This window comes from Trichoplusia ni, chromosome 22 (assembly GCF_003590095.1).
Source record: "Trichoplusia ni isolate ovarian cell line Hi5 chromosome 22, tn1, whole genome shotgun sequence".
Classification (NCBI taxonomy): domain Eukaryota; kingdom Metazoa; phylum Arthropoda; class Insecta; order Lepidoptera; family Noctuidae; genus Trichoplusia; species Trichoplusia ni.
In genome coordinates, this window is record NC_039499.1 from 3,075,530 (window position 1) to 3,095,148 (window position 19,619).

Genomic DNA, 19,619 nt, shown 5'->3' on the forward strand with positions numbered 1-19,619 from the left:
TTTGTTTGCGTTTTATTTGTATTCTAATGACCTTTTTTTCACGGTTACATATTATTACCTTTTATGTCATTTCGTTTGACGCTGCGTTTGCCAATTTAAGATCTACTCAAGGAGTCGTCTGCTCCAACGGTATTAAGCTCAAACTGGATGCAGTGGGCGGAGGATCTGATGTTGTAGAGCAATTTATGAGCGGATTTGGTTGAATGAAAAACTAATCCAAAAAAATCTATGACCCAAAGTATTTGCCTGACCGGTATATAACACAGCCATGTTTTTGTAGCCCCTGCCCCAGTTCGTTGATCGTCAATTAACCACCAATAAACCAGACTATTGCTTTAACTTGCAGTCATTGATGTAATTTCGAGATAATAATTGATGTCAAACTGTTCAGGGATCAATTTATTTTAATTATAAATCAATTTATCGTAGGAAGCATTGAGCTTAGCAACATGTACCAATCAAATCAAAATGACATAATATTTTACAGTATACCTAAATGTCGACAGCAAAATGACATGTTCTGGCTTTGGGTCAAAAAGCACTCAAAAGAGCATATAGCCCATATCTGTCGAACCGCGATAGCATTCGGCATTATTGCTGCTTAACCAACATACTTCTACAAAATAAAGATCGAGGTTTAGCAACAAAAACAAATTGCACTTCACTTTCGTTCGTGCATTTTCTCAAAACCAAAAAGGCGTCGTATTATTAAATTCTCCGCTCTATTAATTTAACGTACTTATGAGAATAATTGAACTACATAGCTCGCGCTTTCTCCATCAAAGGCTGCTGCGGCTGGTTAACCACACATTCTATTCGCGAGGCAATATGCACTCTCGTGTAAATTAGCTCATATAGGTAGGCGAGGTGTCATGTTTCGTAGTGTCCTATTTGCTTCCTTATTCACGCTGAATAAGTTTCTTAGCAATAAATTACATTCTATTTTGTGTTGGATAAGTGTTTCCTTGCATTTTTGCATGTTTATTAACTTGGCGGTGTTAGGACTTTCCTAGGTAGCTTGCATAGGGTAGCCTGTGTTACCTTGCCCTACTAGTTTTCGGCAACACGGAACGGAGAATCCTGACGCCATTGGTTATAGCAGAGAAGATTCAGAAGGTTGTGAAGGCGGACGCATTCTCCTTTCATTAATCGAAAATATACAAGTAGCAAAAAAAACAATGCCAGTTTTATTAACTCATGACTCGAATCGGTACCTTAAGTAAGTACACTCGCATAGAACTTTAAATTAATCCTCAAATTTCGATACTACATCGTTCGGTTAGTTGATCCGCTGTAAAATAACACTGTGGCTAAGTATCTCGTAACTAGATCGAACTTCTAATCTGTTAATCTAGCAAGTGTTAGATTACACTCAATGTTCAAATTGAGAGACAATTGTTTCTTATATTTTTTCTTAGAGGACTAGTAAGAGCTACCACATTGGCTACAATGTAACCTCATCAATAGCACTGGGTTTGAATGTCAATTTCGTTGTCTAATTACGGACGCAGGTTTGCCTGCCCGCAAAATTAAGATTTAAAGAATAATAGTAAACAAGAAGGGCTTAGAAAAAAAATCTTATAAAATAAAAAGTCCTTTCTGAAAAAGCAATTTTGCTAAATTCACGGCTATATTCTGCTATTATTTAAATGTTTAATACATTTCAATAATATTACTCAAGCAAAAAATACTCCAAAAGTTCCTATCACAGTTTTACCAGTGTTTTGGGAAATTCTATTTTCAGCTTTAATATCAATAAAGAGTACACACACCGCGTATCTATAATTAATTTCTTCCTATTGAGTTCGTTGTGTGATCAAATGTCAAGTTGAAACCGTATTGGTAGGACGCTTGTGACGCACTTACACGAGAATTTGTTCAACATCGTATAGATTAGGAGTTCATTATTCATTAGTGCTCTGAAGCACAATAGTCGAGCATCGTCGTCCGTTAATAATGCAGTTTTAGTGCAACAATAATTTATTTCAATTCGATTTTTTTTACATTACTTTGTTCGAATTTAGTTTTGTGAATAAGTGGAGCCATGGCTTTACAGAATGGACATTCAAAAAAAACAGCTGGATGTGGTTGTCGTTGGCGGGGGATTGGTATGTTATGTTGTTTTTATTTTTACAAATACCGTCTTTTATTATCCGGAATTTCTATAATTGTTGGCATTTTAGGATGCCGTACCGAAGAGGAACCCATTTAAGATTCCTTTTTTCTGTCTATCGGTTTGTTTGTTTGACAAACAATGTTTAGACTGTTATCACATAAAATAAAACACACAAAATACGAAATGTTATCACTATACACTTCTATCTACGTAACGTATTTTTTGTGCTACTTATCTAGGTTTCCTGTCCCCCCTTGAAATAATTTAATGGACTATCTACCTGTTTCTGTACGGATCCATTAAAATCTTTAAAAAGTCTTGTTTGTTTCTAGATAAGATTGTAAGATATTTGTCTTTGATAAAAATGCATTTGATTTAAAAAGCTGATTATAACGGCGAAAAAGACATCAAGATATTTGTGATTCTGATCGCATTATATTATGTTAATTTCATATTGAACAAATGTGTGAATTGAAAAGGATTTTTGAGACATGTGTGACATTTAACGGTTTTAATGCATTTATGATCTACTTAGTCATGTAAACGAAAAAAAATAAAATTTGTGATTTTAGAGTTCTTCACATAAAAAATCAGAACGGAACCCTTACTGATATATCCACCTTTCCCTGGGTTTATCTTATGAACAGTGAAATATTCACAGATGCTGTATTTCTGTTGTATTCTAAACATCTTTATTTTCGACGTTAAGCAACAGTTGTTACAGTCGTAATTTTCTTGCTATTTGTTTTTATTTAATCTATTTGTACGGAACCCTCAATGTCGTGACTCGCACTTGACCGGTTTTCTTATTCGGATCAAATTGGTAGTTGAATCAAGGTCGTGTCAAGATTTGTGTGATATGCTAACGTTATTATCCACGTGGAGTAGTTGGTGACAAAAATAACATCAAGTCTAAAAATCATCGTTTGCTTATGTGTTTTCGAGGTAGAGATTAATACACTGACACACAGAATATGCCCAGTTGTTCGTTCGGTTTATCTATAAAAAATACTAAGTGATAGTTTACTTTGCGTTCTTGTCATATGAGGGAAGGGTGCACGGCTGAAGAGGATTAAGCCGATCCTGGTATACCTAGCCACCATCCCCAGGGCTGAGAAATTCTATGACGATTTTCCAGGGAGCGGAAGGAAATAATTTCAACTCTTACATTTTGTAGTTGCTGTTGCCCGCGACTTAGTCTGCATTGACACTTCAACTTTCTTTCGCAGACTGCGAAAGAAAGTTGAAGTGTCAATTTTAAAAGATAGACGGACATCGCTTACTTTTTTTTCAATACTATTTTCCTTTTTAACAATTTAGTTATTCATTTTTATTTCTCCATTTTCATTTCTATAACATTTCACATTGCTGCTCTGATCTTAATGATGATAGCATTATTAGCATTGATAGCGTGAATTCAAAACATGTAGCTTTTATATTTATAGTTTTTAAGTTATTTTATAACTAGCTGTTGCCCGCGACTTCGTCCCCGTGGGTAGAAGATATAAGTTATGATTTATACTGCCCTGTTTTTTCACATTTTTCATTGTATCTTCGCTCCTATTAGTCATAACGTGATGTTTTATAGCCTAAAGCCTTCCTCGTTGAATGGTCTATTCAACACAAAAAGAATTTTTCAATTTGGACCAGTAGTTCCTGACATTCGCGCGTTCAAACAAACAAACTCTTCAGCTTTATATATTAGTATAGATAGTATAGATATTAACATAAGTACTTAGTTAGACGTACATACATACATACATACATTACATATAGAACTTAAATTCTCAGTTACCACGATGAATGATTATTAACAATCAATATTTGTTCGCTTTACGTAACACGGTATCTTTATTTTTTTAACATATCGACCTTTGTGGACTTTGTGATACTTATGTATTTTTTTCAATCTCAGATTGATAATGTTTGTATCTGAGCGGAGTAAGCGAAAAGGCTCATGGCTAAGGTACATCTGCACAAGTTGATTGATCGCAGGTTAAGCTACACGATAGGGTCGGTCTGTGGATATGTGACCATCTATGTCATAACGAGTTGCTCTGCGTTTCGGAAGGAAAGATGAATTGTTATTCCCACCGGTTATTTATACATCCTTTGCAGTCGTTACGGGTAGTTAGAAGCCAGAAATTCTGAAATCCACTCTTATTAAAAAGTAACGTGTTGCCCAGGTGACTGGGTTGACGAGGTCAGATAGGCAGTCGCTCTTTGTAAAACACTGGTACTTGGCTGCATCCGTTAGGACTGAAAACCGACCCCAACATAGTTGGAAAAAGGCTCAAGGTGACGATGAATATCTTCGTATTTTGGAATGTCAAAAAAAAGAAATTTGATGATGATAAAATAATCTTTAATTACACACACGAACTAATATAGATACCTTAACAATTAAATATAAGTATCTAGATAAATAGGTGCAAAGAAGGTACCTACGTAAGATAAGTTTTATCAGTTTTTTAACTGATACTCTTGTATTTTTTCTTTATATAATTACCGCTGTTGATATTAATTGATTGTTGCTGAGGCAAGCCGATAGCAAATTAAAGATATCGCTTATGAGCTCTTGCCCGCGGGTCTGCTCGTTAAACGTGGTTGCGAATTAAATAGCCTATATTTATTTATTTTAATAATCAACCCTGCAGGCCAAGTTTTAACGAAAGACGTTTAGACAGGCAGATACAATTTCGGCTCTACATTACGAAGTACGGGTCGCAGGCGATTGCTGTTGCTTTTGCGTCTCAGTTTAAGGTGCAGCACAGACGACAGACTATCCGTGACGCACTTTTTAGTCTGTGAAAATAGAACCTATGCAATTATATGCAGTAACGCACAGTCGCGCCTTGCAGACTTTTTGAGTGCCGCTGACTCGATCACACAAAAAGTCTGTCGTCTGCGCTGCACCTAAGTGTTACAGACGGACAGTATTCAAGCATTATTCAGGTTGAATTCATTTTAAAGTAGGTATTATTATAAGATCGAAAGATAGAATGTGCACGTGCGTAGTAATTGATTTGATTGTAGGATTCGATCGGATACTACCAGAAGATTGATTGCGAATATGATTACGACCAACAGCGAATATTTTCCGTAACAAATAATGCATACTCACGATAGTTAAATAAATAAATATCTCCACAGCTTGTAGAGTTTAGTTAAGTTTTAATATAATACTCATGTTGCGATTCCAAGTCAAAAAGTGTACAATAGTATTGCAGTCCGTGAATGTGATGCGTATTTATGAAGGCGCGTTAAATTGAGGGTCCTGGCATTAATTTTTATATATATTATTTGACAGTCGTTACCGCTAGTTAGAGGAGGTCAAATAGGAAGTCACTCCTTATAAAACGCTGGTACTTAGCTGCATCTGGTAAACTAGACGCCGACCCCAACGTAGTTACTAAAAGGCTAGGATGATGATGATCGTGTATTTCTCAGAAGTTTGCATGCCATGGTTTATTTATTAATATTCTTTATTTTTAGGTGGGATCTCTAGAAGCTTTATATTTAGCAAAAAGAGGACATCGAATTCGCCTATATGAGTTTCGTGAAGGTTAGTATAATAATATCTAGATCATGATATGACTCCTCCTTCACTTCATCAAAACTGATTCAATGTTTAGCCGTGAAAGTGTTATTCCCTGCAACACTTTGATCAGAATACTATTTCTTCAGTTTTATTTGTTTTCAATACATAGTATTTATTCGATCTCTCTAGCCAGACCTTAATTCATCCTGTCTCCTCTTCTTGAACCTTCTCTTCGTGGGCTATCATTTCCCTTTGCGTGAGTCAGACCTTTTGCTTCTTTTATCTTTAGCTTAACTAAAATTTGTTCATTCCAGATATCAGATACACTCCTCAAGCGAGAGGAAGGTCAATAAACTTGGCGTTATCAGTGCGCGGGAGGCGAGCGCTGAAGGATGTGGGCGTCGAGACACACATGATCGAGGAACATGGGATCCCTATGAAAGCAAGGAGGATTCACCGAATGGACGGGTCTACTTACGCTATACCATACGATGCTAGGACCAAGCAGGTTTGTTCAATCTGTCTAACCACTTGATTGTGCTCATGTAGTCAAATATCATGATGTTGTTTTTAGTGGTTCTTATCCTCGTTTGGTCAATTAATTGGAAGCGGTTGCTGAATTCGCTTTGCCCATTTTCCATTTAGAGCAAAGGGGAATTTATCAATCTCGCATGGCAAAAAAATATATTCTTGTTCTTTTAGTGAGAGATCTTTAAACTCTCGCTCCTCGGAGAACACATTAACCCGATAGTCCCGTATTTAAGCTCCCAAAAGTTATAATAAACAATATTTATTATCTTTTCAGTGCATTTACTCCGTTGGCAGAAACTACTTAAATGCGAGGCTTTTGCAAGGTAATTTAACTTTTACATAACATACATTCAGTAACTTTATATCCTTTAGATAAGACATTCTTATGGCAGTACCGGGTATCAGGTGAATCCCTCTGAAATAGCCGTCATGTTGAAAGCGAAGCTACTGATCAATCATCGATCCAGTGTGGGTCATTGTCCTGCTAGAATAGCAGCAAGCTTGTATGATTGATGTAACGATCGGTGGCTATAGATAGAACAATGATATTAAAATAGGTTGATCGACGTGCAAGTCATATGCTTCAATATTCATCAGGGTGTTTGAAACTTTGTGAAGACTACGTTCATGGATTACTGTCCTAGATAGAATGTTAGTAAGTATAACATAACTTTATATGTACTAAAAATACATCGGTCCCACTTCACTAGTGTACCATGGGAGAGGCTCATGTCCAGCTGAGGGCCGAGATGGGCTGATGATGATGATGATGCTGTTGACTTATTAAGTAGTTTGATTAGTTTCTTAAGCACCTTTATACAGAATAATGACCTCTTTTACTTAATATTACTTAAAATATATAAAAAATAGTTTACGAAGTCACATCTTTCATTGCTCATCATTCACAGTATGTATAATATTACTCATATTTACCCAAGTAGATGATAATGGTTCATTCAGATAATAATTATTATTTGATCAACGTTTTATTCTAGAGACAACAGAGGCTGATAAAGAGACCTTGATACAAACAAAATAAGTTAATTTAACGTCATGATAAGTGTGTTTGTATGTTACGATTGTGTATCTTAGGTTTCGTTGTTGTAAGTCAGTAAGATAAATGATATAAAACAAATGATAATTGGGGAAAAATCGCTTTTGCATTTATTAAATCTTCATATTAATATATTCCTTCTGCATATCGGAAGCGAAAACGGCCTGTCCCTAAGATTAAGGAGAAGAATTAAGAATAGAAGAAAACGAATCTGGTTGTGAATGATTTTTTTTATGAAAATCATTATAGTATAATCATTACAATTTTTAATTTTAATCATTTTAATAATTCGCCGGTCCACGCATTTTGAAATTGTTAAACCGTTTCCTGGATTCAATACAAAAGTGTGACGTGTTCGCGAGAGACTCGAGTGCTAGGCGATTTTTTATGTTGCAATGTTTGAAGTTTTGTGAGATGAATAATGGATGAAATAATTAGTTAGGGTACTGTGTCTTTTTTACTAATCTTGTTTGTAGATAGTAAAAGAGTAAGTTTTAAAATGTAACTTTTTAAGCAAAGTGTAAGTGGTATTATGTGCCGTTCTTTGTATATAAATAAATAAATAAATAACCTGGATTAATATACATAAATAAATAAATAAATAACGAATTAAAAATTAAGAAGATAGTATGATTGGGTTGACTAGTACAAAAAGGCATCAAAACATTGTGCAGGCTATTGAATAAGAAGAGAAGTATCATCATCATCATCATCATCATGTCAGCCTATAGCAGTCCACTGTTGGACATAGAAGAGAAGTATGAATGATAACAAAGATTACGTGAGACGTTGATGAAAATATTGACTTTAATTATATCAGATGAGTGAACGTTATGACATTTACTGATAGTGATCCCGCAATTATCGAGCTGATGTTATTGACATCCAGAAAAAGAACTCGCAATAATAGAGAAACATCTAGAAGTATTGGCATAAAAACAACGATTATTAGTTGAATGATTTTGTATACATGAAGTGTGGGTTCTTAATCAATTTTTATCGTATTGGTTAGGATCACGTTTTTTTTTGTGACAATATGAATTCCGGTAGTATTAGCAGAAATGTCTTGCAGGACAAAAAAATTGGTAAATTCCCTCAACATTTGGGTCAATGATGATATCATTATTTAGAAATAAATACCTACTCACACCGTACATTCTTTAAGACTTACTTATTACTAATTAACTCATGTACCTAATAAAGCGAGACGGTGCTATACATGGTGCGTTACCGTGTTTGAAGCACACAATGACGGCTATAGCCTGCTAAGATGCGCAGAGTAAGCGCCTAGGCTTCTCAAAGACTTTATAAAGAAGCTCCTTATCTTTTACGGTCGTTGTCTTTGTTACAGAGTCAGAAAACTACAGCAATGTCGAGAGGTATTTTAAACACAAATTAGTTGAAGCAAACTTACGGAAAGGAGCGTTAACATTCCTCAAGTAAGTTTCTACCTGATTAAATAATATATTTAGCGTTTGCACTTCTTAGGTACTACGAAAGACGTGCTACCTACACATCATAGTAGTAGAAACTGAGTGAATGTGGCTAGAAATAAAATCTCTCTTTTTTTTAAACATTCAAAAGTGCATTAGTTTTATTAATTCCAAACTAGTCCCGAACAATATTGAGTTCAGATTGTAGTGAAAAGTGTACAAAATTATGACAATGCGGTCATTCTTACTTATACTTTCCAGCACGGACACAAATGAAACAGTACATGTGACAGCTGACTTGGTCATCGGAGCTGATGGCGCCTTCTCCGCCGTCCGCAAGGCTATGATGAAGCAGCCACTCTTCGACTACAGCCAGAAATACATTGAACATGGCTACCTAGAGCTGTGCATACCACCGGACGAAAATGGCGGCGTAAGTAATCAACCTTACACAATCTTCTTAAACACCTTATCCTGCTTTATATACTTATACCAAATTTCAAAAAGAAAGCAAATGAACGACAAAATTTGCCCCACAATGAGAATCCAAAAATGTACCTTCAAATCATTGAGATTGATTTGCTCGAAGGGTTTCGGATGTCTTTGCATGACGTTAAAACTCCTCAAGTTTATGAACTTCAAATGGTTGGTTGTTAGTCCAGATTCAAACAAACGGAGTGCATAGTCTTGGAACTTTTCGATGAAAGGAAATCCGCGCACTAGATACATGACGATAATTTGAGAGTCTGTGAACACCGAACCATCTAACTTTGGTTTCCCGTAAATATCCAGGTATTCGTATTCCTTTAGTTTATAACTGTACTCCATTTCAATAGAGTAATAGTTTTTGGTTGACGCAGAGTATGCTAAAGATCCATCAGTGTAGGTACAGTCGTGAATATATTCACCTTCGGGCAAGGTTTGATTGTAGGCAAACATAAAGTACATCCTTGTATTGTCACTAATACATGGTTTATAACTTAAGCTTTTCAAAACATCTATATTAGCCATATGTGGTTTTACATGCACGTGAACAGCTATTAAACTGCATAAAGCTGTGTTGTATAAATTGCTGATAAAAAACGCAAACCAAGCCCAGCAGAGAATTATAATTCTGAATGTTTTATTTATTGACAACCCTGAATTCGCGTTTCCAAAAAAATATCCCCATAAGTTTAAACTTGAAAATGTATCATCAATAAGAAGGTTTTTCAAGATGATGCAAACGAACATTACTAATAAGAAAGAGGCAAATATCAGTACCCAAGTTTCTACTCCAAATTCTTTGAAGGCTTGTTTCCATTTCTGATCTCCAATAGCTGGAGTATACAAATAGTAACTGGCGTAGTTGAAACCCCAGATAAAGTCAAATAATTGGTATCTGTTCTCCATGAGCACGAATCCACCAGCGGCAATGTCTGCTATGCCATGATCTAAGTACATGAGGAGTCCAGTTGAAGTCAGGTTTGGCAGTACTATTCCTTCCACTTCTTCCACATCGAAAATGTCGTAATGGGTTTTGAAACCCTCTTTATCTGCAATTGTTTCCAAAAGGTATTGATCCAAACCAGATACATATTTTCCATACACAGTGAAATTGCTTGATGGCGAAATGAAATTAGGGACATCGTCACTGGCTACTATTCTGATAACGCAATTTTTGAGTAATGTAATGTCGTTTGTTGGAAAATAATCTGTTATGTTTGATCTGTCCTCGCAAGTACCAAGTATTACCGCTTCATTAAATATATTGCCGCACTTGTTATTTTGAAAGGGGTAGTACGTATAAATGGTAGCATCAGATATCATATTTCGTATGACAACAACACTGTAAATTCTGTGCTTTAACAGATTTCTGAAAACCAACTCAACTTCTTCGTCTTTTAGCCGTTTTATTGTAATTATAAATTTTGCCCTTGGATTCCAAAACTTGTCCCTCTTCAAGTAAAGCAAACCCGAGACCATATCTTCATATTCGTATGCGGTTATAACGTATACATTTGTAAGGATAAAGCCACTTCGGTCTTGAAATGATTTCAGAATAACACTTTGACAGTATTCTTCACTGTTCAGTCTCTCGATTAGTGGGTCTATACCTAAATCTGGGTTTATAAATGTGGTTACTGTGCCACATGAAAAGTATTTTGTTAAGATATAAAGCACGCATGGTGCGGTTTTGTAGAAATGATAAGTTTTGAAGGTACGCAAACGTGGAGAGTCATCTGACTGTAGACCACTGGCAAATTTTATTAAAGTGAGTAGAAAAATCCGTAGAAATAACGTTCTTGCCATCGTGGTGTACACGTCAGGTGTACTTCGCGATTGATAAAGCTAATTTTGTAGAAAAACGAATCTGTTGAAATTTCAATGATAAATGTTCTCCCCATTCATAATGATTTATGACCGTTTTAGTGGCAGGATGTGATTAAAAGGGTATGAAGCTTTGTATTTAAGTGAATATCGAAGTTAATTTCGAGAAAGATTGATGTTCCTTTATGAGGTTTTTATTTTGAAGACAATTGGAAGAGCTATTAGAAGTCTATGGTTTTCAATAATAACAGTTTTTTAGGCCTACCATCAATTGTGTTAAATGTTTTCATGATTATATAGCGTGGATTGATATGAATTTAAATAAATACTTTGATTGAATATGCAGTTTCACAAACCTGTCTTTCTATAGTTTCAGATGCCCGCAAATTATCTTCACATCTGGCCTAGAGGGGAATTCATGATGATTGCGCTTCCTAATCAGGACTGTTCTTGGACAGTGACCCTATTCATGCCCTTCATCAAATTTAAAAACTTAGACACTAAAGAAAAGCTTTTGGCCTTCTTTGAAAAGTACTTCCCGGATTCAATTGATTTGATTGGCAAAGATAAGCTTATTGAAGACTTTTTCGCTGGTTCCCCATCTCCGTTGGTCGCTATTAAGGTAGGATACTACACTTTCAGTTCAAACTTAGTTTATAAGGTTGCAAGAAGACATAAGAAGTTGCGTATCTAGTAGTAAAATATTTTGTTTTACCCTAGTGTCGTCCTTATCACGTGGAAGACAAAGCTCTGCTGATAGGAGATGCGGCGCATGCCGTGGTACCTTTCTACGGTCAGGGCATGAACGCAGGTTTCGAAGACTGCACCTTACTTGACCAGCTCTTCCAGAAGCATAATGACAACCTTGCAGAAATTCTAGAAGAGTTCTCTAATTCCAGATGGGAAGATACCTTTGCTATCAGTGATTTAGCTATGTATAATTATATTGAGGTAACTGGTTCATTTATTTGATGTTGATGTTTGTGATGTTTTATTATTAAGCTCACGTTGTGTTATTTCTGATCTCAGGGTGGTATCGTACTTGCCTTCTTTCTGTTCATCTCATACGATTTTTGTATGCTCTAGAAAATTGGATAAATCCGTAGTTTTTTCGCTGATACTTATAGTATGAAATGTAATAATCTACTTACTTTTCTCAGATGCGAGACCTAGTAACTCGTCCTTCGTACCTCATTCGGAAAGCTGTGGATGACTTCATATTTTGGCTACTACCTAACTTCTGGGTTCCTCTGTACAACTCTGTGACATTCTCAACGATGCCTTACAGTCAATGCATCAAGAACCGTGAATGGCAGGACAGGGTAAGATTTAGAAACTAAAATCTCTAACGAGGGATTTTTTCACTTAGTAAATAAATCCTATGATACGTATCACGGTTTTCAAGAACAATTTTTTGATTCTGATTTGTATGAGTATTTACTTTTGTTTATTTTTATTTCTACAGTTACTGAAGAAGTTCTTCACGTTTGGAGGATTTGCTGCGGCAGTAGGCGGTGCTTTTGCATTAAAGTTAAAATATTTAAAGTAATAATAAAAGTATACGTTATATGCTTTAATTTATATTTGTTTTTTTTTCTCACTTTTGTCGAATCATTATGAACACTGATATAAAGTTCTTAGCAACACAATTACTCTCTATTGCTCTAGTTGCTATATTTATTTTAAAAGGCATTAACGATTTATTTAGGCTAGTAGATTCAACATTTATTCATATTACCTAGTGAAAGTACAATAAACTCAATTCACAATCAAAGAATGTTTCTTAAAAATAAATAGGTTTGCTCCAGTTTATATTTTTGGGCGTTTTTCTATTCACTCTAGTTTTAGTCTCACGGTTGTTTAAGTCAATAGTCAACTGAGAAAACTACCTTACCTGCAAAATGTATAATACTTTGAAAAGATTAAAGACGTTTGTAGGTTTTGATGATAACTCAATTGGTCTAACCTTAAAGTTTGATCTGACCTTTCATTTTTTAACTGCAATCTCTATCCGCCTATAAAACGTTTTCAATCCCAGCATAATTTCAATATAATTTAAGCTCTTTTGCATCAGAATCCGGAAATATTGAATGAAAAATTCCATCGTCCGATTATTCTATTTGTTTCCATTTCAACCAAGATTAAAACTAAAAGCACTCAGTGTTGAAACGCAAGTTTGTTCAGGGGTCTACCACCACATCCTATAGTAATATTATTGTAGTCGTGAGAACGTGACAGCGCATTACAGTACGTAGAGCGGCGTCACTTATCCACAAATCGAGTTGTATTAGGTTAAGAGGATATAGTAGACCCCCAGGATAGGATAATAGCCGAGATTTTGCTCATTCAATATGCAGTGAAACTTGTGCTCAGCTCCGTTCACCGTAATGGATGTTTAACAAGAGGGAAACGGGACGTGAAATGAGTGAGGCTTGTCTACTTGTATGCTTTATAATCCTGATGGGTACGGCCTGAGAGCTCAGAGTAGTTTATAATAGTTTTTTTTGAAAAACGAAACTGAATTTTCGATGCGTTCATTTTCTGTGGCATCTAAATGTTGATTTTGGTAAATGTTTACGGCAAAAATACTTAAATAAAAGTCTCAATATAAACAAATAGAAAAGTCATTAAAGAAATACTTCAAAATAAATTTGAACATTAGCCAATTTATAAACGTCAAGAACTCGTCATCCAGTCATTATTATTTTACTCGAGTCCAGCGATGACACTTCCACAAAAAGAATATAAAAATCTCGGAATACCAATCTAGGTATTCGGACGGGGCGTTCCCAGGATCCCAGATTTTGAGCTCACATACCTCGTCCCTCGACGAATCGAAAGTGTTCCCACCAAATTAATTGGAGCCCGATTTGAAATAAAAAAGAATATGGCGAACATACTGTGACTTTAATGAAAATTTATCGTTCCTCTGTCGGCCGCTGCTTTAGTGAGCTGTGGGGATATTGGGCTTCCGAATATTGGAGATAGAATAATATTTTTGGTATAAACCGTACGCAATTTATGATTGTGATGGTTTGGTTTACGTAACTTTATTTAGTGTCTGTTACGTTTTATTTTAGACTTAAGATAATAGGTGACATTTCGGACTTCGGAAAACGTAAACGACAGTTGTGACTAAGTGTCAAGTGCATGAATGCTAAGCCTGATTTTTTTTGAGCTTCTTCTATACACTGCCTGTTATGTAGTCCCATTATATTCGTAAGGTCTTGTTCAAAAATAGTCTTTTTCGTATCAAATTCAAAATATATTTATGCTTGCGGATTGATTTCAATTGAATAGTTCTGTCCATCGTCATTAATAAATTTACAGCGATACGGATATATAATCGTGCACCGATAACGTGGCTTCTGCCATCTGGTCGCGACATTTTCCCTCTTATTCGTGACTGAAGACTTAGAAACAGTAGTGGTTCTCCTTTTACGGGACGTGTTTACATTTTGTATTACATACGAGATAGTTGTCTGTTCTGGTGGTGGAGGTGGAGCAGTTATGACTGATATTATGGGATTTATATATTTTTCCATAATTAAATCTAAAACGTTGGCAACGTCCTTGGGCCATGAGAAATTGATCGTTTTTATTGTATCATCATCTTTGTTGTTATCATTCGATTGTTTTTTATGTTTACTTTTATGTTTCTTTCTATGGGATCGTCTGTTTTGATAGTCATTCGGTGCGTTAGAATATATATTATCGTTGCTAATTTGCAAATAGTCTTCTGAGGGTTCGTCGCTTTCTTTGTAACTGGACGATATCACGTAGAAACAACAATGGAGTATTATTAGGAAACGGATAACTGAAACAATAAATTGCTGTCAGAATCAAGTATGTAAGTGCTATAAACGTAATACCACAAAGAAAATATGCCTTTAATAAATAACATGTACTGGCACGATAAAAAACATTCGCATGCAATATTTGTTTTAAATGAACTTTTTACTTACGCAGTATTTCACTACTATGAGACGTGCACATTTCAACAGAAGTGATTAGACCTTTCACTTGTATTATGTTAACTCATGTTGACGCACATCTTCATTCAGTTAGTTTCGATCAAATGACTTTTCAATGTATTTTGGGTTCTATTTATAAAAGTATCGAATAATGTATAGCCTAGGAACTAATGGGTTAATGAAGTAAGATTAAAATTAATCATTTAGTTAATCCGCAGCAAATTCATTAAATATAAGCTAGTATTTACAACGTAATCTTAATTAAGTTTTTTTTTTAACTTAGCTTAGTCTTTATAGAACCAAGTATTGAAAGATTTCATTTTTTTCTTTTTAAGCTCAATAGAATTATTATTTCAACATTTTTTATTGTTGATTTATTCAATTGAGATTGCAAAAAACAATCTTTGTATTGACTAAAGATTGACAGTTCTTAGAATGATACATTCGAGCTGCCATCTTGGTATTTAACTTCAATCAATCTCTAACGCATTCATTCTTTCTTTCTGTCATACTGTGTGGTAGGATCCAGACGTGTTGCTTCCAAGTTTTTTTTTTAAAGAGGAAATATAAAATTGTTTTACGGGTGACTGAGTGTTTTTATTGTCGGCCCCTACCTAAAATTCAATAGGTTATGGGCCCAGTGTGCGCGAGTGTTAAATAATTTCCACTGTTAAATTCATCTCTATTCAAATAATAACCGTTATTGCCGAACAAAGAAAATGGACTTAAAATTAAAACGAAATATAAAACCGTTCGACGGCGAGAAGTATAGTATTTGGAAATTTAGAATACGTGCTTTGTTAAGCGAAATGAACGTTTTAAAAGTAATTGAAAGTGATCCAATTATTCGAGACAGTTCATGGGACAAAAGTAACCGAATTGCAAAAAGTATAATCGTCGAGTATTTATCGGATTCTTACCTTGGTTTTGCAAATGAAGATAGTACGGCGAAGGATATTTTAAAAAGTTTGGATGCACTTTATGAACGTAAGAGTATTGCTACTCAGTTGGCGTTAAGAAAAAAATTGTTGGGCATGAAACTGCAAGGTGATGTTACTTTGATTAGACACTTTGCTGCGTTTGACGACTTAATCACTGAGTTGCTTGCGGCTGGCGCTAAACTTGAAGAAACCGACAAAGTCGCTCATTTACTTTTAACACTTCCTTCAAGTTATGATGGTGTTATAACTGCTATCGAAACTTTGTCAGAAGATAACCTGACCTTAGCCTTTGTAAAAACGAGGCTCCTGGACCACGAGGTCAAACTGAAGAATGAATCCAATGATACGAGTGCTAAAGTTTTACGAGCTGCTGCTGAAGGCAAGAAGAGACAGTTTAGAAAAAGGAATTTTGAAAATCATACATTCAGTAACAACCAGAAAGATCAGAATACAAGGAAGAAGTTTAATATTGCAAAATGTTATCATTGTGGCCGGAAAGGACATGTGAAAAACGACTGTTATTATTTCAAGCGATTAAATCAACCGAAATCTACGGACAGGCTGAGGACAGTACAAGCAGTCGATATTAATCAGCCTTCCGCATCAGCTCAGTCATCAGCAGATTTTTCTGGTTTTGCATTCATGACCGGTGAATACAACGTGGACGCAGCCGAACGGAAGATCACATTCCTGTTAGATTCCGGAGCATCGGACCATATAATCAACAGGGAAGATCTATTTATTAATTCTGTTGATTTATCTATTCCTATAAAAATTTCAATTGCTAAACAAGGGCATTTCATTTCAGCTAACAAGAGAGGAACATTACACGTCATTAGCAATATGGGTGTTCGAGGGACATTGGAGGATGTTCTTTTCTGCCCCGAGGCTCCCTACAACCTGTTGTCTGTGTCAAGGTTGCAACAAGCTGGAACCACTGTCATATTTGATCACCGAGGCACCCAAATATGTAAAGATGGTAAAATAATAATGAGAGGTAGGTCAATCAATAATTTAATTGCTTTGGATTTTGAGGTATCTGTGCATTTGAGCTGCTCTATGCCTAAAGTGTATAATGTTATGATAAATAATTATGAGTTATGGCATAAGCGGTTAGGTCACATGAGTAAAAGTAAATTTTTAGAGTTGAAAAATAATAAAATGACTTCTGATATTAATTTGATTGACAAAGTGATACCGGGCGATAGTTTATGTGAATCTTGTATTTATGGAAAACAAAGTAGGCTACCATTTAATCAGAACAAAGATAAAAGTTATATTCAGCGACCTTTATATGTTGTGCATACTGACGTATGCGGTCCAATCACTCCTTCAACAATTAACAACAAAAATTATTTTGTTTTATTTGTTGATCAGTATACTCACTACTGTGTTGTGTATCTATTAACGCATAAATCAGACGTGTTTTCTGCATTTAAAGATTTTGTGTCAAAAAGCGAGGCGAGATTCAATTTAAAAATAGTTTACTTATATTGTGATAATGGTAGAGAATATTTATCTAACGATATGAAAGATTATTGTGTTGAAAAGGGAATAACTTATCATTTCACAGTTCCAAGAACACCTCAATTAAATGGTGTTTCCGAACGAATGGTAAGAAGTATTACTGAAAAAGCTCGTTCTATTTTAAATGGTGCAAATCTTCCAAAATTATTTTGGGGTGAAGCTGTGTTAACCGCTGTGTATTTAATTAATTTAACTCCAACAAATGCTATAAAATCATCCAAAACACCATTTGAAATGTGGCATAATAGAAAACCACAGATAAAATATTTAAAAGTTTTTGGTTCTACTGTTTATGTGCATGATAAAATTTTTAAAACGAAATTCGATGTTAAGTCGTGGAAAGGTATACTTATGGGATACGAACCAAATGGATATAAAGTTTGGAATCCTGAATGCGAAAAATTTATTACTGTCAGAGATGTTATTGTTGATGAGACCAATTTTCTTCAATCCAGGCCAATATTGCAGCCTGAAGAGAATGTTGTAAATTCTCGTGTAGATATTAACATTGACAAGAATTGTAAGTCAATGAAGTCTCAAAATACTGACAGGGGTGAATCAGATAGTTCTAAATCTGATGATTATGAGAGTCCTCATAAAATTCGCAAAAGTAACCACGACACAATAGAATCGGAGCAAATAAATACACGTTCCGTCATTGGTGATGACAATACAAACAGTAATGTTGAGCTTCGTAGGAGTGATAGACTCAAGGGTCGTCCTTCTGTTCCTTCTAAAAAATTCGATGATTACCTTATGTGTACTCAAACAATTTTGTATGATGTACCAAATTCATTTCTTGAGATTAAAACTCGACATGATAGAGCTCAGTGGGAAAGTGCAATTGATGACGAATTAAATTCATTATTATTAAATAAAACATGGTCTTTGGTACCGCGACCGAATGGTAAAAATATTGTAGATTGCAAATGGATTTTTAGTATCAAAAATGATGAATTCGGAAAACCTTTACGTTACAAAGCTAGACTTGTTGCTAGGGGCTTTAGTCAGCAATATCTCATTGATTATAATGAGACCTTTGCACCTGTTGCCAGAATAGCTAGTTTTAGGTTCCTTATTGCTTTTGCTAATCAATATAAATTGCTAATTCACCATATGGATGTAAAAACTGCATTTCTTAACGGGGAATTAAAAGAAGAGATTTATATGAAAGTTCCAGAGGGTATATCTTGCAAAAAGGATTATGTGTGCAAACTAAATAAAGCGTTATATGGGCTTAAGCAGGCAGCTAGGTGTTGGTTTGAAATTTTTGAGCAGTCACTTAAAGAGAAAGGTTTTCAAAATTCATCAGTAGATAGGTGTATTTATATACTAAATAAAGGAGATATACAAAGTAATATTTATGTGATACTTTATGTTGACGATTTAGTTATAATTAGTGCTAATAAAATAACAATAGATGATTTTAAAATGTATTTAATGAGTAAATTTAAGATGACAGATTTGCAAGAAATAAAATTGTTTCTCGGAATTAAAGTCACTCGTTCTAATGATATGTTGATGTTAGATCAAAGTGCTTATATTAAAACAATTTTAGCTAAATTTGGCATGCAGGATTGTAAACCTGTAAAAACGCCTTTAGAGAGCAAACTTGATTATGAAGCACTAAATTCAGACGATAATTACAATGCTCCATGTCGTAATGTAATAGGTTGTCTGATGTATATAATGTTATGTACTCGACCCGACTTGAGTACTAGTGTTAATATACTGAGTAGGTATACAAATAAAAATAATAAAGAATTGTGGAAATGTCTTAAAAGGGTACTTAGATATTTAAAAGGCACAAGTGATTTGAAACTAATTTACAAGAGGTGTGAGTATAATCAGATCTTAACTGGTTATGTAGACTCCGATTGGGGGGGTAATGATATAAATGACAGAAAGAGTACAACCGGGTATATATTTAAATTATTTGAGAAATGTACAATAACCTGGAATACTAAGAAACAACAGTCAGTTGCAGCCTCTTCCACTGAGGCTGAGTATATGGCTTTATATGAAGCTGTCAAAGAAGCCTTATGGCTTAAGTCCTTAGCAAATAGTATTCATATTATTATTCCTACTCCTATTATAATATATGAGGACAATAATGGCTGTATTAGCATAGCAAACAATCCGACTAATCATAAGCGGACAAAACACATAGATATAAAGTATCATTTTTCTAG

General features: G+C 34.9%; 2 protein-coding genes across 2 annotated transcripts; one reads left to right on the plus strand and one right to left on the minus strand.

The window, feature by feature from the left end:
• Window positions 1-1,918: 1,918 nt before the first annotated feature.
• LOC113504406 (kynurenine 3-monooxygenase) lies at window positions 1,919-12,566 on the plus strand. The gene is made up of 10 exons (XM_026886663.1): window positions 1,919-2,108; window positions 5,612-5,681; window positions 5,972-6,165; window positions 6,463-6,511; window positions 8,594-8,681; window positions 8,937-9,108; window positions 11,356-11,607; window positions 11,706-11,936; window positions 12,146-12,307; window positions 12,451-12,566. The coding sequence occupies exons 1-10, from the start codon at window positions 2,058-2,060 to the stop codon at window positions 12,532-12,534; spliced, it is 1,353 nt and encodes a 450-aa protein (XP_026742464.1). The 5' UTR covers window positions 1,919-2,057; the 3' UTR covers window positions 12,535-12,566.
• LOC113504405 lies at window positions 9,116-11,347 on the minus strand. The gene has a single exon (XM_026886662.1). The coding sequence runs from the start codon at window positions 10,965-10,967 to the stop codon at window positions 9,123-9,125; it is 1,845 nt and encodes a 614-aa protein (XP_026742463.1). The 5' UTR covers window positions 10,968-11,347; the 3' UTR covers window positions 9,116-9,122.
• Window positions 12,567-19,619: the final 7,053 nt, after the last annotated feature.